Source organism: Alligator mississippiensis, chromosome 1 (assembly GCF_030867095.1).
Source record: "Alligator mississippiensis isolate rAllMis1 chromosome 1, rAllMis1, whole genome shotgun sequence".
NCBI lineage: Eukaryota > Metazoa > Chordata > Crocodylia > Alligatoridae > Alligator > Alligator mississippiensis.
The window spans coordinates 162,167,926-162,192,775 of NC_081824.1; the positions used below are offsets into that span (position 1 = coordinate 162,167,926).

Genomic DNA, 24,850 nt, shown 5'->3' on the forward strand with positions numbered 1-24,850 from the left:
GAATTTTCTCCTCCTTTCCCCTTCAGTACTCAGCAGCACATCCTCTACCCTCCAACTCCCCCTTCCTGGCTTTCTGCCACTGTCCCCTATAGATCCAGGGGCAGTGCGAGCTCCAGATCTGTGCCTCCCCTGTTCAGCCCAACTGATTAGGGGCCGGGTCTCAGGTAGAGACAAAGGCCATGGTGGCAGCAGGTGAGTTCCTCCTCCCTGCCTGATCCTCCTGGGAGGGAACTTGCCTGCTGCAATCTCTGCCATTGTTCCTAGCTGAGCCTGGGTCCCCATGCAAACTGGCAGCAGTGGGGCAGGGATGGTTCTGGAGCTCCCTCTGCCCCTGGATTAGCTGGGGACAGTAGCTGTGGTGGGAGAGGATAGGAAGTGCCTCTGAGCATGCAGGGGAGGCGGGGTGCTCAAAGAAGGGCCAGGATTCTTGCTTGATTTGGGGACTTAGTTCCCCACTGCTGCTCCCATGGTGTGGTCTACCTCCTGCAGTAGGGATGTTAGAGCTGGGGTGCAGCCACCTCTGCAGAACCAGTTGCTGGTCCCGTACTACTTTTTACAAAATCCTGGATTAGCTAGCAAAAATAAAAATATGTTTTTTAAAAAAGAAATGGTAGCCACAGGTTTGTCTTTAGTAATGCTAGTAATAATGTCTGAACCATATATAAAATAATAATAATATATAATATAATAATAATAATGTCTAAACCAACTATAACTGTACAGTTGACACTAAGCAACACCATGTTTGACAGTTTCAGGAGGGACTAACAATTATCTTAACATGGACACTGTCAGTCTAAAGGCTTGGCAGGGGAGCAACCTTCTTCACTGCATGTGCTGCATCTGTTCTGTGAATACAGAAGACTTCATCATCCAGTGCTCTTAATCTGTTACCTTTCATCAGTCCTATATCACTAATATTTCCTTTCCTCCCTGAAAATATTTATATTTAGAGCTCCTTCCTTTTTATATTGTATTAAAATGGCTGTAGGCAAAAGCTGTCCTGACTAAGGGTATTCTGATGATTCAGTCCGACCTTCTCTCCTTCAGAATTCTAGAGTTACTTTGAAGATAATTCAGTCTCACCCTGCTTCCCTGTGGCTCTGTCTCCCTCCTTCCCCAGAGCCCTCTTCTAGACTTTTATCTTCAATATTCTATGGCAGCCCCATCCTGCTCAAGAACATGTCATGTTAAATATAGGAATTTATTATGCTTAGTGGTTTTTCTATAAATATGAAATCTGAGTAGACTTGTAGATATTCTTTATATGTTTGTAAAGTCTTTGAAAACAAATATCTGTCCTGAAAATGCGCGGAAGAGGAAGAAGAGATTGCAGTGTCATAATGTCTGTGTAGGCAAAATAACCTTGAAGAGTTACAGATGGTTTGCAGATCATCTTGGTAGCTTAAGTTCTGTGCTCTTCCTAGCTGTATAGTCTTTACATTAATATTATTCTCTATTTTGTCTTTTAGGTGAAGTGTACAGGTTTAGCTGACTATCAGTTCACTAGAACTGCATTCCCCCGCCCCCGCCAGCTAAATGCCATTTAGTATAGTTTGAAATTGATCTTAATTGAAAACTCAGCTTGGATTAAAATGGGATAGTTTTTAAAGAATAGTCCTTTTTATTTTTTTTAAACAGAATCTTCTTGGGGGGTTGCGTTTCCCACCACTGCTCCTGCCACTCATCTGGGAGGGCATGGGGAGTCATGTGCCCCAGAATCTGTATGGGGTGGGCTGCAGCTGCCGGCTGGGGCCAGGGGCCTCGCTGCGCTGTGCTTAGGGTGGGCAGCAGCTGGAGGTGGTTACAGGGGGAGGCCTATGGCGAAATTTGAGGTGGCTGCAGCACTCCACATAGCTTCCCTCCCAGCACCACCGCTGCCCACCCCAAGTGCAGTGCAGCACATCCCCTGGCCTCAGCCCACAGCTGCAGCCCGCCTGGACTGCCCCACGCAGATCCAGATGCACATGACCCACCCCAATGCCCTCCCAGATGAGCCACAGACTGGTGGGAGCTGCGCCCCCCCCAACCCATGCCTCCTGGACCAGCCACGGCTCCGTCCGATGCCCGCCCTGCCACGGCTGGGCAGCACCTACCCAAGCCCCAACCTCACTCCCTCCCTCACCACAGGGGGGCATTGATCTCCCCCCCTACCCTTCTACCACAACAGACTTACCAGCTGCATGCAGCTCTCCAAGCTGCTGGGCTGTGCTCTTCACTGCCTACATGCTGCAGCTACACGCACACAGGGGCATTTATCGGACAAATTCTCGGCCACATCAGGCTGACTTCCTATATGATCAGACTTTATATCGGTGCTGTGCAATATCAGACCAGTGAACCTCTAGCCAGAATACTTGTGGTCTTTTTATAAAATGAGCAGCTAATGGAGTCATTAGTAGAACCTAAAATCTCACTGTCATTGGTATTTCAGGAGTTAATGTTTTATGACTTGTCTTAATTAAATTCGTCTTAAGTTTTAAATCTTTGAATTCTCTCTTTGAAGAGAGAATCCAGACAACAGTAAAGTCAACTTTACTGCTGGAATAAGTGGTCATAGCTGTATTTACTTCAGAGGAGTTACACCTCTTTTTGCCACTGGTTAACGTTTTTTTTTAATATGTAGTTGTTCCTGTTCTTGCCTCCCCAAAAAGTTTATATAGTGGAGAAGTTCTTTCTGAGCCTGCTTAGTGTGCATTTTCCAGGGCTAAAATCTATCAGTAAGAAATATTCATTCATCTATCAGTTGTACTTCTGTGGTGACTGTTACCATTGATCTGGCTACTTTAGTCTTCCTGGTGTATTTAGCCTTGGAACAACTCTGACAAGCAGAATAGAACTGTTATCCTCGTTTAACAGATGGTAAGCTGAGTCAGAGAGGCTGATGAACTTGCCTAAGATCACATAAGGAGTCTTGGGTGGTACAGAGACTTGATATTAAATTCTCAAGTCCTAGGCAAATGCTTTAACCTATGAACCATCCACTCCTTAAAGTACTGAAACAACAAAATAATAAGCAGTTGTTTTAAATACAGTTCAGGTTAAACCTGAAGATTTAGTAATGGAAACAGCATCAGTGGCCTCAGATAAGTATAATTTCCTAAGCTTTTGAATGCAGATTTCCTCCATCACGTTGTTCTGTTTTCAGTCCTGTATTTTGTACTAGACGTGTAATCCATAGTGATTCTTCAGATAAGTCAAGGAGCCTTGAATGCTACTGACTTGCAATTTTGTTAACTTAACTAAGAAACACGTTGCAGTTGTATAGCAATGATCTTGAAGTTCAAGGTTTTTTTAGTCAGGTATTCTGGGGTAACTGCTCATCTCCCCTTTTAAGCACTCTCAAGGGACTGTATTGCATCACTTTTATGCTTCAACATATATATATTAAGTTTGTGGCAGAGATGGCAAGGAATGTAGGGATCTTTTGTCATCAATTTTGTATGCTATTCGACCCTACATCTCTTAATGTAAACCAAGGGCCAGCAACCTTTATAAGTCACAGGTCAGAACAGCCTGGTCCCATTCCAGCATGGTTTGGGTAGTTTTGGTGGTGCATCAGTAGTGGAGGGGTTTGCCTGTGCCCATGTTGGGGCTGGGCAGCTGGGAGCCGTGCCTACCCTGCAGCTTCTCCCTGCCACACCCCTCCTTCCTCTGCTCTCTGGTTGCACAGTGGACAAAATTTTAAAAGTTGAGCACAACACAAAGCTGCTTGTTGACTTTCTCCAGTGGAACATAATTTTTTTGGTTCTTTTAGCTGTATTTCCTAGTTTCAAAGAGTGTTTAAACCATGGAGCTTCCAAAACAAAAGAAAGAAAAATCATAGCTCTGTCTGTCTTTTAGCAATTGCATTTTAAAGCTGTGTTTTACTGTAGATAATAACAAGGTAATCACAAATCAATAAATTCTAAAACCAAGATTGAGGGCTAAATTATGCTGATCTTTTGAGGAGTATAAATATCAGTGTAACCAAATATAGAATTTTGGCCCAATGAAATTTAAAAATATTGTCAGGTATTTTTTAGAACACAAATTAACTAGCTGCAGCATAAGACAAGATGGAAATACTTAGATTTAATCTTTTCAAATGTACAATATTTATATAATAGTACAATAATATAATAATTATTGTCTCTTATTTGTTTTTAAATGGTTGGAAGCTATGATGATCCTTTCTTCATTGCGGGCTGCATGCAGTTTGAGCGCTCATCTAACTTGAAGTTGCCCAAACTTTCCTAAAACAATTTATAAACTATTTTAGCTCATTTAAAGCCCTACAGTAAAATGTACTGTGGTATGACTAGGGATGGTCCTGCTTTATGCAGGGGGTTGGACTAGATGATTTCCTGAGGTCCCTTTCAACTCTAATTTTCTGTGATTCTGTGATCTGTTCTTGAATTGGATGCAATTAATACGGTATAACAAAATAGTTGGGGCAAAGAACATTGGTATAGCAAAGAACATTGCTATACCTTTGCATATTTGGTTTTCCCTTTCTACTTCTGTAGTTTAAAACATCACTGTTTTAGTGTACATTTTTTTAAAAGATGTATATTTTTAGCCATATGATGATGTAGCCTTGCAGCCTTTTGCTCTCTTTGTCCTTTGAGGTGAGCAATTTTGTATTTGACAGGATAAAAAACCATTTTTTTCCTCCTCAAGGTAAAAGTGGAAGAGTAGAGTTTGTACCTTACTGGTGTTTCCACTATTGCTTTTCAAGGCTGTATAATATAGAGAAAGTTAAAACGTAAAAAAAGCAAGTGCATGTATGTGTCTCCATAGATACAAGTTAAAATGCCTATAAATGTCACTTGAGAACTGCCATATTAATACCAGAAAGTGACAAACCATTAAGCTGTGTATATGTACAGCCAGGTTATTTGTAGATGCACTGCAGTTATACCAAGCACTAATGCTTGTATAAGCTTCCTGCAGGATGTTCAGGCTTTACATGGTCTGAAAGATAGTTCTATTTAACAGTATATCTGACCAAGGAAGCAGGAAACTTTTAAGGGGGTATTTATATCTCCGATGTACTCCTTTTATGAAGGGAAATATGGCAAGCTCATGGCAGACAGTCAAGAAGTTGTTTAGTGAGGTTTTCTGGGACTAAGGATATCCAATAATGAGACTGTATATAACAAGAAGATCTTGTGTGTGCTAAACCACTAATGAGTTCATGCTGTGAAGCAACAGTTCAGGGTGGTAATTATCCCAGCTGGCAATGTAAGGTTAGATGCTGAGACTGTATACTTACAGTAATCATTTTTTTTCCTTCCCCAAAACTAAACCATTCTCAAGGTTCTCTTGAATCTTGTGCTTATAGCCCAGGGGTGGGCAGTTATTTTGGGTGGACGGCCGCTTACTGAGTTTTGGCAAGCCATCAAGGGCTGCATGACAGGCAGCCAGGGTCAGATAAGTATTAATTTTCTAAATTTTATAGGGGCCCAAAGGCCAGATAGAATGGCTTAGCGGGCTGCATCCAGCCCGCGGACCGCATTTTGCCACCCCTGTTGCCCAATACAGAGCAAAACTTTTTTTTTATCTGGAATGGTTTGACCCTCTGAGGCAATGATCACCTGAAGCACAGTACCTCCTTCTCATCTGATCTGTCCTCCCTCTCACAGATACGCAACATCTTGTGTATTTTCAGCTAGTACTATCAGCCACTACAGTTCATCATTTGTATCCAGATTTTTTGTAACAGGTCTAGTTCACAGAGGGTTTCTGAATTGTAACAGCAAGCTTTTTGCTGAAGCTTTTACTTCACAGGGTACTTCTTCCATCGGCTGGAGCACCTCAGCAATTTTTTACTGTGTGTTAAGGAACCTGAAGCTGGGAAGGATTTGGGTTCTACGGTAATGCTTTCTGCTTTGTTCCTACTTGGTTCCAAAGGGAAGTGAGTACCAGACAGGAGAAATAAATGAGATGGGGATCTGACTGACTTACAGCTAGCTGAGATTTTGAACTTGTTTGTTTATTTAAATTTGTCTTTAACCAGAAAAATATTTATATGAAGCTGAGGAGATGTAGATGACATCTTCTTAGGCCCTTTCTAGTCCTCCTTTACTACAGTATCTATATCAGTGATTCTCAGCCAGGGTGATAGGAGATCCTTTTAAGGGTGTTGCAGGCTACCACTCACTATTAGCATGCTCAGATGTGCAAATAGTTGCATGTGGTTCACAAGATAAACCTAGAGATTTCAGAGTGGAATCCAGAGTGTCAAAAACATTGTCACCTGTTGTGGTCTTTCTGAGTACTTTGCAACAGCAGAATTGTTCTACTGTTGATTTTTCCATCTTCAAAACATAAGGGAAAGCTGGCTTTTTCTGAAGGGTGCCTGGAATCTAAAAAGGTTGAGAACCACTTATCTGTATTGGAAGCCGTTTCCTTCTTGTAAGTTTTTCTCACTTCAGCTTTGTCCAGAATTCAGCTCCTTATTCCCTATCCCCAAAACCGTATTTTTATTTCCTCTCTGGGGTTCCCTGCATAAAATGAAATTAAGGATTTGTGACTGTCACCTGAAGAATAGAGGAACAGCATGGAGCAAAGATGAGATATCAGTAGGGACTTACCCAATTTGTGATTGTGTAGTTTTCATAGAAACTGGGAATTCAGGCAGGCTCCATGAAAAATAGTGTGCTTCATGAAAAGTGGCAGGCTTACTACAACCCCTCACCCCAAACTAATTAAGGGGGTGGGGGGAGGGCTGCCACCAAGATGACTGCTGTACCTACCCCTCACTGGTGATTGGCTGATAGCGCTGCCTGTTGTGTGGCCCCGCCCCTCCAACAATCAGTGGCAAGGGGGAGGGTCACATGATGGACAGCCCTTGCAACCAATCAGTGGGGGGTATGACACAGCCCCCACAACCAATTAGTAGCAAATGGTGGGGCCACTGGGGCCCCTTGGCCAATCAGAGACACAGGGGGGGCAGGCACTGCACTCAGCCTGTGAAAATGGTGGCCAGCACTAGGATCTACCCAAAAAATCAGCCAGCTGCCTCATTGAGTTAAGTAGACCTCTAGCAAGAGTGTACAATCATTTATAAAAGGTTTCTTTTCCCAGATGCCAGTATTGCCAGCTGATATATTTTTACTCTTAAAGAAAGCTTTGCTACTCTGTGACCTTTGTCAAAGATCACCAGAAGTACAGGAATGGTAGTCTTGGGGTATTTAAAAAAAAAAAAAGCAATAAACATAAAACATACATTAGACAGTAAGCTAAGCTGGAAACTTTTCGTCAGTTCATAACTGCCTTGTGCTTTCCTTACCACATAAAATAATAATAAAAGGTAAAAGATACCCAGCCAACTAATCATTAAATATATGCATGAGACTGCTGCACTAAGTTTCTCTCTTGCTACCATATCCCGAGTATTAGCAGTAGTGAAAGAAAGGAAATTCCCTCTATGATATTGCCTAGTCTGCTCCAAATTTCAATAGACCTCCCTGCAGAGAGACACTAAAGTAAATAAAATTTAGTTAATCCATCATTCAGTTGCACAGATGATTTTTTTGTTTTTGTCAATTCGTGATCACCATATGACTCAGCCTAGCCAGCTCTAGGATTAGTTGACTATAAAATATGCAATTGCTGTTGCTAGAGAATAACATGATGGAATGCAGTTCAACATAGGACTTTCAAGATTAGCTGGTCCAGTAATGTGTCTGCAAATTAAGGTCCATGGAAGAGACCAGCAAGACACTCCCACAGTGTATGAGATGCGATTAACTTTCTGATAAATTCTTCAGCAACACAGTCTATTTTAACTGTGAACTATTTTATGTTGCTTGAAGTCTGTAGGATTTCTTAAACAAAAATTTACATTAGTTATCCAAAAAATTACAAGACACTAATATTTTTAGGTTTAAAGGACAACCCCTATGAGGAAAGACTGAGGGACCTGGCCCTCTTCAGCCTCCGCAAGAGAAGGCTGAGAGGTGACCTTGTGGCTGCCTACACATTCATCAGGGATGCAGCAAGGGATCAGAGATGCTCTGTTCACCAGGGCGCCTCTAGGGGTAACAAGGAACAATGGGCACAAACTGACAGAGAGCAGATTTAGGCTGCATATCAGGAAAAACTTGTAAGGGTGGCCAAAATCTCGAATGGGCTTCCAAGGGAGGTGGTGCTCTCCCCTACCTAGGGAGTCTTTAAGAGAAGGCTGGATAGGCATCTGGCTGGGGTCGTCTGACCGCAGCAGTCTTTCCTGCCTAGGCAGGGGGTTGGACTCGATCTGTTGAGGTCCCTTCTGACCCTAGCATCTATGAATCTATGAAAATTTAGAGTATTGTAGTTCATAGAAGTTTGAGATGGAAAGGACCTTTCAGAGCATTTAGTTAATATTCCTTCCAATGCAAAATTATTCTCTGAAGTAAATATGTTAGTATTTTGTCCATTCTAGGTTTGTGTCTGAAGAGACGTAATTTATTCCAATTCTCTGTGAGCTTATTTTACATTTCACAGCCTAATGTATCTGACTAACAGGAAGCTGTCAGCTTATGGTGTTTCTCCTTTTCTTGATTTTTATTCTGCTACTTGTATATATAGAGGTTGTGTTCATGCCCTTGTATGTATGAAGACATATGTTCTCTCCAGTCTCCCCCAACATAGACATTTAGCTATATTCATAATCCTTTGCTGAAAGTTGGTTCCTCCAGCAACAAGATCACCTTTCTTGCTCTACTCTGAACTAATCTGTAAAACAGGGCTGTCCACCTGGTGTCCTGCTGAGAGTTAATTTGCAGCCCCCAGACTCCCACCAGCGGCTGTTCCCCACATTACTCCACCTGCAGCAGCAGCTGGGGTTTCTGTCCCGCCCCCAAGCTTTCATTTCTGGTTCATGTCTGAGAGGGGTGGTGCAGTACAGTGTAGCGCAGCCCATGGTCAGCTGAGAGGAGGCTAGGGAACCCATGTGCGTGGGGCGGGGAGGAGGAAAGGGGAGGCACCCATGTATTGTGCGGCCTTGGGACCCCCTGGTTCACACTTGTGCAGCCATTGGTGTATGGCCCTTGCTGGTCCGGCCTGCAGAGGGAGCATGTGGCCCCTAACCACTTAGAAGTTGGCAGCCCTGCTGTAAACCTTTCTGGGACCGTATCTCTCAGAGCTGAACACAGCCTTCCTGGTGTGGCAGACCATATCCATAAAGAGATGGTACCAATGCCTCCCATTTCATACCCATTCCCATACCCTGATTTACATAGCCAAAGGTTTCATTGGCCCATTTTTCAGCCATATAGAACACTAATTCATGTTTACTCTTTTCTCTAGAAACACTCCTGTGTCTCAGCCAGCATTATAGCTTTCTGGTTTTCTTTTCTGCTTAATAGCCTTGTTTCCGATATTTTTTTTTTCCAATTAATTAATATGAATTTTTTTCAGAAACGAATTTCAACTTCATTCTGCCTACATCTTTAAGCTTTTTGTCTTTAAATTTCTCAGTTCTCAGCTAGCATTTTCAGCTCCTTCCTGTTTAGCAACACTTCCATATATAATTAAAATGCTCTTTATACCCTCTGGCATTAATAAAGCTGTTGAGTAAGCCTGGATCCAGTATTGACCCATGTGGTTGTGTGCTCAAAAATCCATGCTTTTTCAGATGTTATTTATAATTACCCTTTGTTCACAGGTGTGAGTTTTCAGTTCCTGTATTCAGACAACTTTGCAATAAGATAAGATTTCCATAGCAGTATGAATTGCTCAACAGTTATTTTAAAATATGTTCTTATGTGCTGTATTATCTTCATCCTCTTTATCAAAATAGCATCAAGTCCATTCTTAATCAACTGGTGTCCTACTTTGATTATGAGAATGTCATGTGGGGCATCTTTGTTCACCAGCTCAGGTCTTTTCAGTGTTAGCTTTTTATTTCAGTGCAACAAAGCCTGTGAAGGGAGCACAAAAGACTACATGGGAAGAACCACAATACTTTTTGTAAATGTATTATTTGCATGCTATTACTTTTCAGTGACACAACCTGTGAAATATAGACATTCATATGTGACAAGCAACTACTATTTAATCATCAGTAATTTAATGTAATTGTTTGTATAAGGTAGTACTTGAGATTCAATCAGGAAGGGCTAAACATCCTTAGACAGTACAGGAATAAAATCCCACGGTTTGCAGAACCAATGCCCTGTCAGTGAAAATAGTGAATGGCAGGATTGGAACGTTAGTAGGGTTGGTAGCACAAAGTAAATCAAAAAGCTTCCATTTGAAAATCAAGATGTTGGCACTGTCCTAAAAGAAATTTTTGCTGCAGGAATTCTTTTTTGGCTTCTCATTTACTTATTTTGTAGCACTGCTGAGCCCTGTTGGAAGACACGGATTTTTCATGGCCAGTTTTACTGTGATAGGGAACGAGAACCACTGAGCAACAGAACTGTTAATGTGTGGTAGCTGTAGTACCCCAAAACAAAGCAAGTATAAGTTTATGATTGAAACTAGACATTAAAAGAATGAAAGGAGATTAGTATTTCTTCTGAGCTTGTTTCTTTTGTGGGGAGAAGAGCATGTCACTCACTATCAAGGGAACATTTCTCTGTAACTACAGTAATGAGAAAAACCTTGTTTAAACACATTTGTATCTTGTTTTCCGTGCACTATACATTGAGAGGAAGAAGTGTAGTTCATTGGTATGATGAAATAAGTAAAAGTCTGGATCCTCCAGAATTTCAGTCCATCCTGTTCTAGTGATTTCCTCTTTGCAGTTGGACTGTTACTTGCTTTAAAGGGGAAGGGGAGGGAGAGGTAGGGAGTAGCATTACTCCTCACTTCATAAAATATTGAGAGTTAATATTTGCAAAGTGCTTTGAAATAGTAACAAGTAAGAAAACTAAAATGTAGCTAATTTTATTAAAAATCTTTCCCTGATATTTGCTGTGTGTATTGGTTTTTTTGGCCTGACTTTTTAAAAGCAATTTCCAATTAGTAGAAAGGGTAGAACTAATCTAAATTGTTTAATTTTAAATCTAATTGCCTCTAGTTTAAAATGCATATTTGTCAGTGTTTCTAAAACTTTTTTTAAAAGCGTCTATTGCTTTGAATGAAATACTTTTATGATAAAAAGGAGGAAAAATTGTCCTGTTCTCAAAATACTATTATTACAGTTTGAGAGATGACACATTAGCTTGCTAGAATTCACTTACCAGGGCCTCAGGAACAGTTTGATTTGCCTCCCTTTGAGAGGTACTAAGGGTGAATACTCGTTGCAGCTTTTGATTTCTGGTGGGTCTTGACAAAGTTCCAGCACTGCCTTTTCTTTCTCCCACATGAAGTGTAGTCATCTCAAGGAGAAGCAATAGCTTTATATGCAGAATGCCAAATAGGATTCTAAAAAATTTAAATAGAGAGTGAGATTTGTAACTAATCAGTATTCCAGTCTTGAGCCTATAATTAGATGTGTCTGGAGAATGAAGTTGTAATAGTTATACAGACAATAACATGCAATACATTCATTTAATCAAATTAGTGCCTGCCCCTGATAATTGCATGAACATAGAATGCATAATTACTAAACAATTAATAAGTCTATAAATTCCATTCTCAGGACAAAAAGTTGGGTTTGAAAAGGAGACTGCTCTATGGTTTTGGATGGGGACATGCCACTCGAGCACCTTGGGCTACAGGTTGCACCATGCTGCACCTCCCCACCCTCCTGAGATAGGAGCAGGGGCAGGAAGGGGAAGCTGGAGGGATGGGGTACCTGGAGCCCCTAGCTGCTGCAGCCGCAACAGTTGGGGGATCTGTGGCTTAACCCCTCATGGACCACCTGTTGAATAATGCTGATTTACCTATTTATGTGCCGGAATTAGTGCATTTGACCCTGGGGATCTTCAGTATGATATTCTGTAAAAGGTATCTGAAGTTTTGTTTGAGGGGGAGCACAACATATAACATGCATTCTTACTTCATTGTGTGGCTGATCTTTCTTGTGACCCATGTAGTGACCATTCAGTCTGTGACTAACTACAGCAATTGCTTAGAAAAATAATTTTAGAAAATATTGGCTTTAAGTCTTTTCTTCCTTTCTTGTGCAATGGGAGGAGTATTCTTTTAAATTCTAGGGTTTCCTTAAGTATTAATTTTTTGCTGTCCTTGAAAAGTATAATTATTCTAAAAATAATCTGTTTTAAGATGTGCTCTGTAAAACACATTTTTCCTTTTTCTTAAAATATTGGGAAGCTTGTTTAAATTCTGTTTTAATACAAGCATGGCTAGAATTTTTTAGCTATGCTGCTTAAACACTTCAGGTAATCTTTCCCAGTGTACATTGCATTGTTGTAATAGCTTAATAACTTGGGGCAGTAGTGCAATGCTGGTAATCCCCACCCCTCCCCCCCCAAACCCCTCTCCCAAAAAACCCACAAACAAACCAAAAAACTTGATACAAGCATAGAATTACACCAAGTGCAGAACAGCTCTCTCTGATTGAGGTCTGCTCTTGCTATGATACACATTCATGAAAGTTACACATGCATAAAAAAAGGGAAAATCAATCCATGTTGCGTGGGCGGTGGGGTCAGTTTCTTATTCATGTTCCATCTGCTCCTCTTCGTACTGAGAATATGTTTAATGTTCTTTAAAAACTAAGTGATGATTTAATGTGGTAAACAGTTCTCATGTGCATCCAAATCTTGTGGCAGGGCTGTCACATTTACATATTTGAAGCAATATTGTGTCTGGCAAACATGAGTTGTCTCCCCTGCACCTTTATTCCTCACTGTGGGTTGGTTAGTTACTTATCTAGGCTTTATGCACAAAGAATATATTTATTTTGTATTTTTTTTTAAATACAGATACAAAGTTGATTTTCTGGCCAAGAATGTTTATTTTAATATTTTATCTCCTTAAAGACACTATAGTATCTTCTATTATAAGCCTCCCTACGCCTTTGTTGGGAAGGGCATCTCAAATAAATAAATACTGCCATGAAGGTCAGGGGTTTGTATTATAGGTCAGGTAATTGGAATTAGCCATAGATACATAAATCATGCCAATTATATACCCAATAGTATACTCTGTTGTCATCCAGAGCAGTACTACACACACAATTGTACCATGCAGAGAAACTTTGTCCCACTGAAGCCGTAGTGCTTCTGTTTTTTAAGGGCCTCTTGTTGTTTTGGAGGAGTATTTAACTTGGTTAGTGTAATATTCCATTTGGCTGAAATTAGACATTAGGATCTCTCTATGGCCTCATCATAAACATTCTCCCTGTTTTTATTTTTAGACCTAAGAACTGCTTTGGAGTTTAAGGAGTTCCACAAGTGACGCGCTAATGGATGACAGACAGTTTCCTACAAATGATCCCCAGATAGTCTCAAAAGACAGGCTTCAGGCTGGTGACGGGGTACAAGGTGTGGGAACTCGTTTGGCTCCTTCATCCGATGAAAATGAAAATCAATTTGGTGATGGGAATGAGGTCCTGACCAGCTGTGACAGTGCAATGGGAAGGCAGGAAAAGGTTGAGCAGGACAGTATCAATAATAATGAAAACCTGGATAGTGGACATTATTCACTGAGCAGTAAAGAAGAGGAGACTGGGAAGAGCTTTATAAGCCTCCATACAGACATCCACACAGAGCAAAAGCCTGTTCTAGAAATACAGACAGGTGGAATAAGAAGTCCAAGAAGCAAAAAAGGCTCCAGTAGGAAGTCTACAGGTACTTTCCAAAAATATGTATTTTGTTTCATTTTTAATGAAGCTCTGGTTCTGTAGTCTGAATTAATGACATTAAGATAAATATAATATGTGTTTATTTTTAATTTCAAAAGTATCTGTAAAGTAAAAATACTTATTGAAGTGATGACAATAATAAACCAGATATGAAATAAAGATGTTCCCCAGCTCCAGGAGCTCAAAATCAAAACCATTAAATACAGAATAAGCAGGATGCACCAAGGAAACAAGGGAGAACTGCTAGCATTTAATAAATAAAAGAACAGATAGCTGATTGAATTTCTTCCTGAAGTCCAAATAAAGAAAATGTTTCTTGATCATTTGAGTGTTCAGATGCAAAATTTTCATACCCCATTAAGGCATCAGCATTTGAAAACTTGGCTTGAATCACCAAATATCTTGATCTTGGATAACTACCATCAAAATTTATTTTTGTTTCCCAAACTTAATGAGTACTTTTAGTATGTACATCTTGACTAGCATGCTGTCCAGAAAATGTGTAAAGCTTCTGCCAAATTTTAGTTTGTATAATTTACTCCTGCCAGTCTAACTTTAGATCTTTAAATTGAGTGAATAAGGATAATTTTAAATATTTTTTTAATTACGAAAATGTGTCCTCCTTTAATGTACAGATTGTGTTTAATGTTGGGCCCTTCTATACATGCAGGTAAAAGCACAATGGGCTCTAACACGATCCATGCAATCATGTCTTCTGCCATGCCACATGTGCATGATAGGAGATGTGATTGTGGGATGGTGCATTAGATTCCATCAGGCCATATTGCCAGTCCAGGGGGAGCCCAGGATCACAATCCTGGGTGCTCTCTGCATCAGCTCGTATGGCTGAGCCCCATAGTTGATGTGGGCTGTGGGGCTCTCTTCAAGGGCATCTCTGGGAATGCTCATAAGCCTCATGAGTTGCGAGGCTTGCAGTGGGGAAAATGTCATCACCACAAGCCTCATGAAGTGTAGGGTTCACAGTGGCAGCAGAATTTGCCCCACAGCCAACAATGCTGCCTGCCTCCCCCTTCCCCCCCCCCCCCCCCCCCGGCCATCCCCACAGCTGATAAGGCTTAGCAGCGGTGGCAGCGTTCTCCCTGCTGTGACCCTCACAGCTGACAAGGCTCATAGTGAAGGCAGTGCCGGGAACATTGCTTTCATTGCAAGCCCTGTCTGCTAGAGAGCTGGAAGTGGGTGGTACACCCCTGTGGCTGGGAGCCCCTCAGTTGATGGGGCTTACAGCCACAGGGGAGCACTTGGTCACAGATTCAATTAATGGCATGATAGAGGGGGGCGTTGAAACTTATTATATTTGGTTTTATGACAGTTGATTTGTTTTGACACTAGTAGTATTTTGCTGGCTTGTTTCAAAGCGACTGGCTTTGATTAGAGTCATGCCTGAACTTACTTTTATATTCCTACCATTTTTTCTTCTTTGTTGTTAAACTTCTAAGGCCTAATTAGCAGAAAAATAAATGGTTAAACTGACTAGCCATGTACAGTTTCAGGAATTTGCAGTCACTTTTCCATGGTAACTGTTCAACCCCCACCCCAAAAAAACCCCCAAACTCTTAAGCCGCCATTTTGTTCTTCCATAAAGATAAGTGTTCAAGATCAAAGTTTTACAAATGTGCTGGTGGGCATGACTTTTTTGTTTGAGTTTTCAAGAATAGTTTTGCCAATATCTAGCTATGTTTTCTGGAGATGATTCTCCAAATAAAATTAGCAGGGTTGAGGATCACGGGAGCTAGGAACTATCACTGAATTCTGTGTGCATATTGATCTAGATAAGGGGTGCCAAATATGCAGTTCATAGGCCCCTGTCCCTGCCCTCTCCCTCACTGTGGGGGTGTTGATCTGCCCTCCCCCCCCATACCCTTTCCCTCTCAACTCCCCTTCCACCACACCGGACTTACCACCTGACCTGATGGATCGGATATCAGATCGGTATCGACTGATATGCCTTCTTAAATATTGGCTATCGGTATCAGGCTGCCCAAATCTCTATTGGTGCACCCCTACATAATACCTAAAATGTAAATCTTCATTTAGTAATACATCTGAAGACAAAGAAGCACCAAGTACAGGAGGGAAATAGTTCATTTTAAAAGTATGCATGCATTCAAGAGATTTGTATCAAATATAAGATCTTGCGTCAGTACAAATGCAAACCATAAATCATTGATTTTAGAATGAAGGTAACTTGAATATAATGTTTGTTTTATCAGATGAACTCTATGGCATTATCATTTTGATTTAATCTACATCTACTTGCAACTAGAAAGGAAATGTTATAATCCAGATTGAAGGCCTGTGCAAACATCAAATATGATAGCTTTAATATTTAGAACAGTAAGGGTCAGAGGGAGGTAAGATTATGATGGGCAGCTTGATAGGCTGAAATGGGTAGATAGGTGAATATATAGTGTTTTTTTCCAAGTTAAAGTGTAATAACGAGTCTCTTAAGATGCAGGTCTGCAAATTGACTGATCATCTCATATATCTAGTTCAATAATGTCATAACATCTTGAATTTTATAAAGAGTAACTTTTTACATGGTGCAGAAAACCATGGGTACATGTTTCAATTATAAATTAAATTATAAATTATTACAAATGAAAAACTTAAAGATAATGAAGGAATATTGGAGAGAATGATGAAACAATCATTTTTACAGAGTGATGGGGAGGACTAAATGGTGTTTAAAGCAGGACAGGTAAAAATTAAGTGATAAAATTATATGAATTTAAGGATGCTAGCAAATATCATTACATAGACATCAGTACCTGAGAAATAAAGAAAATATGGACAACTGCAGACCAGTCCCTTCAGGGCTCCCTGAAAATTTACCTCTGGGTTAGCTGTGGAGAATGGAGCACTGTGAGACAGTGGAGGGTGAAGAGACCTGTCCACATGTTAAATTTGTTACCAATCTACCATTTTTGTGGTGGATCAGCCACAATTTTTTTTTAGCATGACAGCAAGAATGTATGGACCGTTGCTTTATGTTGTGGTGCAGTAGCTCGTAGGTGTGACAAGTAACATCTACCTAAGCCCTAACAGCCATAACCTATGGGCATGCAGTGTAAAATTCTCTTGGCCTTTGTTTGGTGCCTTATCACCTTGCAAATTTGTGTACAAGTTGCTGGCTGCTATCTTCCCCACATCTCTTTAAGGCTTGTACCTTTTAACATTTTCTTGCACTTCATGAATTCCCAAAGTAGTTTGGTAAAATCCTGACCTTAGCAAAGTAAATGGAGGCTTTGATATTGACTTCTGTGAGGATTTTCCTATAGGTTATAAAAACAGTTGTGGGAAAATCTATATTGAACAAATTTCAAGTAGTGCATCAGTTGAGACATAAGAATGGCTAATAAGGGCATGTTATAGAGTGCTCTAAGTGAATCTCTATTAGGATTATGATATGAAAACTTGGGAAGGTCTCATGAAGGCTATATAAATAACTGTTTAGGCCAGTGGTTTTTCAACCTTTGTTGGGACTCCAAGCACCCCTCATTAGACTCAATGCACCCTTCCATAACTTTGGTGAATTGTCACCCAACTTCAAAGCTAATTTATATATTACAGATGGGGCAGACTATGCAACTTAGAGGTTGTCTAAGTAGGCCTGCACTTACCTGCTTTGCTTATCTCATCACACCTTGAGGCAGCCTTAAAAGGATATGGTGACACCCAAGACTGCCGTGGCGCCATGGCTGAGAGACTGGTTTAGGCAGGTGTAGCTTAATTTGTCAATATTTGGGTATTGCATATAAAGAAGACAAGACTTCTTTTATGTCCTCATTTCAATCAGTTCAGAGTTGTGGAGATTTCTCATGAGAGGAATCTTGTGAAGATTTCTAGACCCAGGGTGGCCATCCTGCAGCACAGGTGCGAAAAGTGGCTTGGGCAGCCTCTCTGTGCACGTTGCAGATTGGGAAGGGAGCAAATACCGCATTGACAGATGGGGCAGAAAGCAAAGCAGCAGATTGGGTAGGGGAAGAGGATTGGGGCTAATTTGTGGCATGCCTTTCGAAAAGGCTGGCCCCCACTGTTCTAGACCGTGTTTGAACATTCCCCCCACAAGACATTTGGTCTGGTGTAAGTCTTTAATTTAATCTCTTTAGGCAATGTCATACTCATCTTGAAATTCTTAACCACTAGCCTGGAAATGGGTGGTTATGGTTCTGTTTAAAACAAAAGCCCTGAATGTTTGTATTCGAATGCATACGCAAGGTCACTCAGAGACCTTTTAACTCCTTCTGGGAAGATAAGTAGGAAATCTGAGAGGTATTACATAGATTATTTGTGAAGATTATGGAGGGACAACAACAACCACAAGCAAACTGTTAATATCTCTCTTTTAACAGTTTGTTTGTGGTTGTTGTTGACCTCACATATGGAAGGATGGAACCATCTCGGGTTACTTCTTGTCTGTGTACCAAAGGGAACTTTATTTTTCAATGTGCATGGTTAAGAAAACAGGATTGTGACACACAGTTCTGTAGTGGTTAAGGACACTCAACTGCAAGAGGGCAATTCTGAGTCCTGGTCCCTGCTCACCACCAGGCTGTTTTTCAAGTCTTTAGAAATAGTTTGAATATAGTTGATCCCGGCTTCAGGAATGTTATGCAATCTCCCTTTAAGGCTATTTTCTATGATGCTGAGATTTAAGAGTCTGTCAGGTGAAATTCTTAATACATACTTTCAGCCAACAGTCTAGGTCAGGGCGGATTTGTTTTAAATCAAATCAATTTAAATAATTGGTCAGGAAGCCTCCACTTTAATTGTTTTCTACCAAAAGTGTATTCTTGTTGTTGGATGTTCATTTATTCATTGAATTTCTTGAAACTTTGCACTTTTAGAGAAAGGTAAGGGCTTGACTGCATGTATACAAACTTGCAGAGAGATGCTAGGGCTAATCGGTGCATAATCAAATTTGTTATCTCTGTTCTCCATATACTGCTGTTTAACAAGGATGTTATCTCTGGAGACAAACTCTGCCTGAAGAAAGATTTTTGTGCCCAAAAGCTTGCAAAGAACAATTTTTCCATCTATTTAGTTGATCTAATACAGGCGTTTTCGACCTCTTTTAAGGAATGTACCCCTTCTGGGTACACTTCTGGCGGAGTGGGGGGAGGGGGCCCAGTGGTGGCTGGGGGTGTAGTGGCAGCCAGATAATGAGCGGGGGGGGCTTGCAAGCGGTGGCAAGCTTCCCCCCCTGCATCCAGCTGGCCAGCCAGCACCTGTGTGGCCCGCAGAGGGGAGCCACTACCCTCGTCCTCCACCCCCCCACCCCCCGACCCGGCTTCTGGGAGGCAGCAGCACTCCTCCCCACCCAGCCATGCGTACCCTCTAGCCCCTTTCCAAGTACCCCCACTTGACAACCTCTGGTCTAATACAAAATATCACATCTACCCAAAGAACCTTGTCTGCCTATGATCTCTGGAAACACAAATCCATAGTTTGAGAACTGACACTAAGCATCAGAACAATGCTTGATGGGATCTTCTAGACAGAGCACTGAGTCCCATTGGGTATAGTGGGTTTTTTTTAACCTTTACTAATCTATAGAGGAGTCTCTGGGAACCCCATAAGATTGGGCCCCTAATGTAGTCCATGGCCTGTTGTGACCTACTTATAAAACTTCTAAAAAGGCTACATGAATATATTGTTACAAATAATATACAATTAGAAGATATAGTCCCTATTCCATGATGATATCTTTGAGCTTTAATGTATCTTAAGTTAAAACTATCTTCACATAAGTTAATTTTTTTTTAAAAGCATCTTAGCAAAAAAACCCCCAAACGATTAAATAAAAAAATCCAAGTGTTGTTTTTTTTTGGTGTTTTTTTTGTTTGTTTGTTTGTTTGTTTTTGTTTTAATTGCTTATTTTTATCCACCCTTGTCTAGGTTAGGAAAGTTTACCTTGCAGCCATTCTGCCCCACTCAAGAATGGGCCCTTTTTTCCCTCTAAACAAGCTTCTGTGTCTGTAAGTGGAGACAAACTATATGGTCTAGAAAACAGTAGCTGTTGGCTAAGAGGAGCACCCCTTGGGAAGCACACAAATTGGTTTTTTAGGTAAAGTAATGTCTAAGATGGGGTTGGCCACTGAACACAATATGCCAAGGCCAGTGATTCAATACATGTAAATCTGTTTATTATATATGTGATGATACATGTGAATCACCATATAAAATGAACAAAGTAAGAGAAAAGTTAAGTTAATAAACTATAAAAATAAACCGACAAGCCAACATTAATGACTTACTTGACAAGCTAAATTAACAACATGTCTGAACACCCAATAAAAATGTGGCAGGTGCTCTAAAAGTAAGTATGAATATAGGAGCACTATTCAAGACAGGCATTAATTTTAACACAATGCTTTTTACCACAGCAGCACTACAAACATTAAAAATGCAGCAGCCACTCTAAATTAATTATGCATAGAGGTTATCAGGTTAATAAATTGCTGTCACTACCAAATGAGGTTCTTTTAAGCAAAGTTCCTGTTTCTTTAGGTTGTGCTCTCACAATGAGAAAATGTTTTTTTACCATGGGCTGAAGTGTTATCTTGAGAGAAGATGAAAGCTGGTAATACCAAGCACTTTGGAGATTCAAGAAGGAAAATTTCTTGTCCCAGGGAATTTGCAACCTAAAGGAGCTTACCCTTACTCGTCAAGACTAGTTAATTTTGCTCTAAAGTTTGAGAGGTTGTTCTCAATTAAATATTTTTTGGATTCTAATATAAGGACCCTTACAGGATTTTTTTTTCTTTTCATCTTCCTCTTTCTGTATGACAGACAAATTTTCCCTCTTCCACAATCTGTTTATTTCTTCTTTCAACATTTTTCTGTGCAGCAGGAAAGAATCTGGGGGTTTTAGTGGACCACAAACTAAATACAAGCCTGCAGTATGGAGCTGTTGTTAAATAAATGAATAAATAAATAAATAAATCTTTTTCTGAGAGAGATTTACTAGATTGTCATATGTAAAACATGAGAGGAAAATCTCCTTTTCTACTTGGTGTTGATGAGGCCTCAGCTGATATTGTGTGATTTGCAGCACCACATTTTAATAAAGATTTAGACAAACGGAATCTAGGGGAAAAGAACAAAAATAAGAGTTTTATTGGGTCTGTTCTTTAACTGGACCTGTGTTTTTTCTAGAAGGGATAAGATTGTGGCGAGGGCATGGAAAACATTAAATTAGTTGCTCTCCAGGTCTGCTAAGGATAGGAAAAATAGTTAATCAGCTTTGTTTGAAGCAAGATTAGGTTAAATATCAGGGAAAACTCTTAATTGTAAGGAAAGATAGGCACTGAAACAGGCAACCCAAGGCAGTTGTGGAATCCATGTTATTGGAGGTTATGAAGAGCAGGTGAGACCATCTGTCAGAGATGGTCTTGCCTGTAGTTGAGAGTAGCTGAAAGTGGGGGGGGGGGTTGGACTAAATCGGTTGTGGCCAACATTTTTGGCAAGCTTGCCACAAATTAGCCCTACATCCTCCCTCTCTGCCACCCCAGTCTCCTCCTGTCCAGTCGTCTTTCTGCTCTGTGACCTATCTGATGCTCTGTTTTCTGCCCTGTCTGCTGCTGTGCTGCCTGTACCTTCCGTCATCTGCCACATGCCACATACAGAGGCTGCCTGTGTCACTTGTGGCTGCAGGTAGGCCACTAGGGCTGTGCAAAATGCCTGCATTTCGTTTTGGTTTCATATTCAGCGTTTCAGAGGGACAATGATTCATTTCAGTGTTTCAAATCACTGTCCCATTTCGTTCCAACCAAAACTGTTTTAGAGCTGTTTTGGAATTTTGATGGGGTTTCAGCCATAGGCTATAATGGGGAATTGCAAAACTTCCTATAACTTTGGGGGGGGAAAGCCCCGCACTCACTGGCTCTGGCAGTGGCGACTGGGGCCTCTGAGGGCTCGTGGCAGAAACCCCCCCCCCATGCAGCGGGGATTGTCCCTCCTGCCTGGCACCTGCACTATCATGTGGGTGCAGCATGGCTCAGCAGGGTACTGCCCAGCTGCCTGGGAGCTGGGGTGGATCCATCTGTCAGCCGGAGCTCCTGGTTCGATTCCCCAGCTCTTCCCAGGAGAAGTGGCCCCCGGATCTGCCCGCAGGGTTTCAGCAGTCTGCTGCTGACAGCTGGGAAAATAGCCCAGAGCCGCCACCACCATCAGCTGGCGGCGGCAGCCTGCTGTCATCCTGCATCATCCGGGGGCCCACACCCCCCGGAAAGAGCTGGGGGGAAGATCGGGGAGCTTGATAATCAAACCGGGAACATTCCCCCAGCCCCGGTTCCAGTCCCCAGCCCTGGGATTGGAAGGGACCTCAGGGACAGATTGTTGTCACTGGCTACTAGCTACAGACGTCAATATCAGATCAGTCCCTCTTTCCCTGCAAGCCCACCTCTGAAACATCTGAATCGTTTTGGAAAATTTCCCAAACGTTTCAGGTGGCCTGTTTTGTTTCGGAGCTGTTTCAGAGCCCTGCATTTTGTTTTGGATTCAGTGTTTCAACTGTTGAAATGTCTAAATCCAAAACTAAATGAAACAGCCACCAAAATGTTGCACAGCCTTATTGGCCACCCCTGGACTAAATGAACAGGGGGTCTCTTCCAGTCCTACATTTCTGTAATTCTTTGACTGAACTTTTGAACTGCAATGAGGATTTCAAAGGGAAGTAAGCACTTTATCTTCCAGCCAGGCCAAGTAGGCTGCGTAATTAAACTTAAATGTGATTGCATTTAGCAATAGCAACAATTATTTGATTTTATTTTCAGTGGGAAATGGCTTCTCTCTAGCATCTATTTTGCAGACGCATACTATTGCGAACTTAGCTGTTTTAGGGGATGGGCACTCATATTTGCAAGTCATTCAGTGACACTCCCTATTTTAAACATCTTACATATAAAATCTGCGTATTCATGGACTTGGTTGAGTTGAAACAAATATTTGAAAATTATTAGGAATGTATGAAAACACCCTGTCAGGGGCTAATAAAACACATCAAGCCTGAATCACAAAGGTAACTGAAGGTGTGTTCAAAAAGTAGTAGCATAACTTGAGGGGAGGCGAATAACTGGAGTAGCAGCACCTTTGCTGCAGGAAGGGACCTTAAAAGTATCTGCACCCACAGTAGCAGGTGATCACACTGCTCTGATCAGCACCATGGCAGCCAGAGCTACTCTGGGTATCGTGTGGCTGCCTTGGGTGTGGAGTTGCATAGCTATCCCTATGTAAATAAGTGTAAAGCACATGGCACAGAACAATATGCTGTTAAACTGGCTGTCACTTGTGATAATGTCTGTATGACAATCTAATACAACTCGGCCACACTAAATGGACAATCATAAGAAACGACATTGTTAAATATTTAAACAAAAAGTGTAATGTTTAAATAGTCATGGAAAAACAAATATTGAGACAGAATGGAAGCTGGTGTGAAATCTGAGATGCTGCACTATGGAATCCCATAGAAATGGTGTTGCACCTCTTAGCATAGTGCTTGCAGTAAACGAGTCAGGGCAGCAGGTGCAGGAAGCATATTCACAAGATTTGGAAGCAAAAGAAAGGAGAGAGCTGGGTCAGTAGTTAGTAGAAGGGGTGATGGAGCCTGGAGGGAGAATTTTCTGAGATTAGGACACTAGCACATTTGAAAGTAGAAAAAGGGACAACTGGATAAAGCGTTGAAAGGTGAAGAAGAATAATGTGTAGTTCAGAGTCCATGTGAACAGGGTATTGTACTTCAGAGTCAGGAGGAAATAGAAAATTATGGGGAATGGATAAGCTGAAAGGTCACAGCAAGTCGCACTATTTATCACTTACAAAGGAATTGTGAGCAGCAGAGTTGTGGTGACTCTCCCCAGCCAAATAGTGGAGAACCATTTTCCTGCAAAATGATGGAGAAGGGAAATATCTGTCAACCCCCTAAAATATTTGTTATTTAAAAGCCATGACACTAATTCACCCTGTTTGTATATTGTATCCTTGTTTCCTGTCACTTCCCCAATTTTTTTGACTTGAGAGTGTAGGCTTTACAGGCATGGTCTCTCTTCTGTTTTTAAAGCACTTGACATAGTCCTACGGACAGCAGCATAATGAGGGGTGAGCGAATTTGGCACTAGCCCTGGGTCCCCACTTAAACTCAGCAAAAGATTGGCAGCTACCGCTGCTGCTGGTAACCCAGCCACTGCTGTCACTAAGGGCTGTGGTGCAGACCTTGGTACTTATGCCTTATGCCTGTGGATTCTACCATAATCTAAATAGTTACCTCTACGAATAGTAAATACATACATTGATATTTAATCACCACTAATCCCTGATACGCTTGTTTCACCTGTTTGAGCAACTCTCATCGTTTACTACAGTTGGGGAAAAAACAATAATGCATGCAACACTGTGGAAAAACAAATTAGTCAACTTTGGGTAGAAACATAACACAAGGTAATAATATTCTCACTTGCCAGAGATTTTTAAATTCTGTCACACTAAACTTTCCCCAACAGCTCACAACTCCATTTATCATGAGAGCAAATCTCTTAACTGTGGAATAGGTGATAAAGTTGTGAGTAGAGCCAAGCAAATTTTTTCATGGACAAGGATTGTTCACCAAAAATATGTGGTTTTATGGCAACCAATAGTTATCGTGGATTTGGTGAATAATTACAGTCAAAAGGAAAAATTATAACTGTTTTAGCAAAGTCCTATAATCTGGTGAAGAATGTCTTGCATTTGAAAGCTTGTCTAACATTATTCCAACCATGTGGTTCATCCAATAAAAGATATAACCCCCCCAAATCTTTGCCCCTCACATAATTCCTGAACTATCATGGCTATAGCATCACTCTAACACTACCATAATTTTCTTCTGAAATTTCAATACAAAATGGTTCATTTTTTTTTCATGTAAGGTTACAGCCATGTCCAGGACATGTATGAGAGGCAAGAATTATTTTAATCTTTTATTGGACTGACTATATAGTTGAGAGAGATGTTAGACAAACCTTTGGGCATCATTTGCTGTATTACTCAAATAGAAGATATGTTTTTTTTCTACCAATCACTATAGGGATAACAGTATTATATTTGCACACAAGAAAATCTGCTGCTGCCAGAAGCAGCACATGCTCAGTAATAGAAACCAAC

The 24,850-nt window shown here is 41.0% G+C and overlaps 1 protein-coding gene across 1 annotated transcript in view; it reads left to right on the top strand.

The window, feature by feature from the left end:
• CNST (consortin, connexin sorting protein) overlaps positions 1 to 24,850 on the top strand; it is a 102,748-nt gene that overhangs the window by 9,400 nt on the left and 68,498 nt on the right. Inside the window, exon 3 of the mRNA XM_006263145.4 lies at positions 13,241 to 13,673. Within this exon, the coding sequence (XP_006263207.1) occupies positions 13,289 to 13,673 (385 nt within the window). The 5' untranslated portion in view covers positions 13,241 to 13,288. The remainder of the gene's footprint in view (positions 1 to 13,240; positions 13,674 to 24,850) is intronic.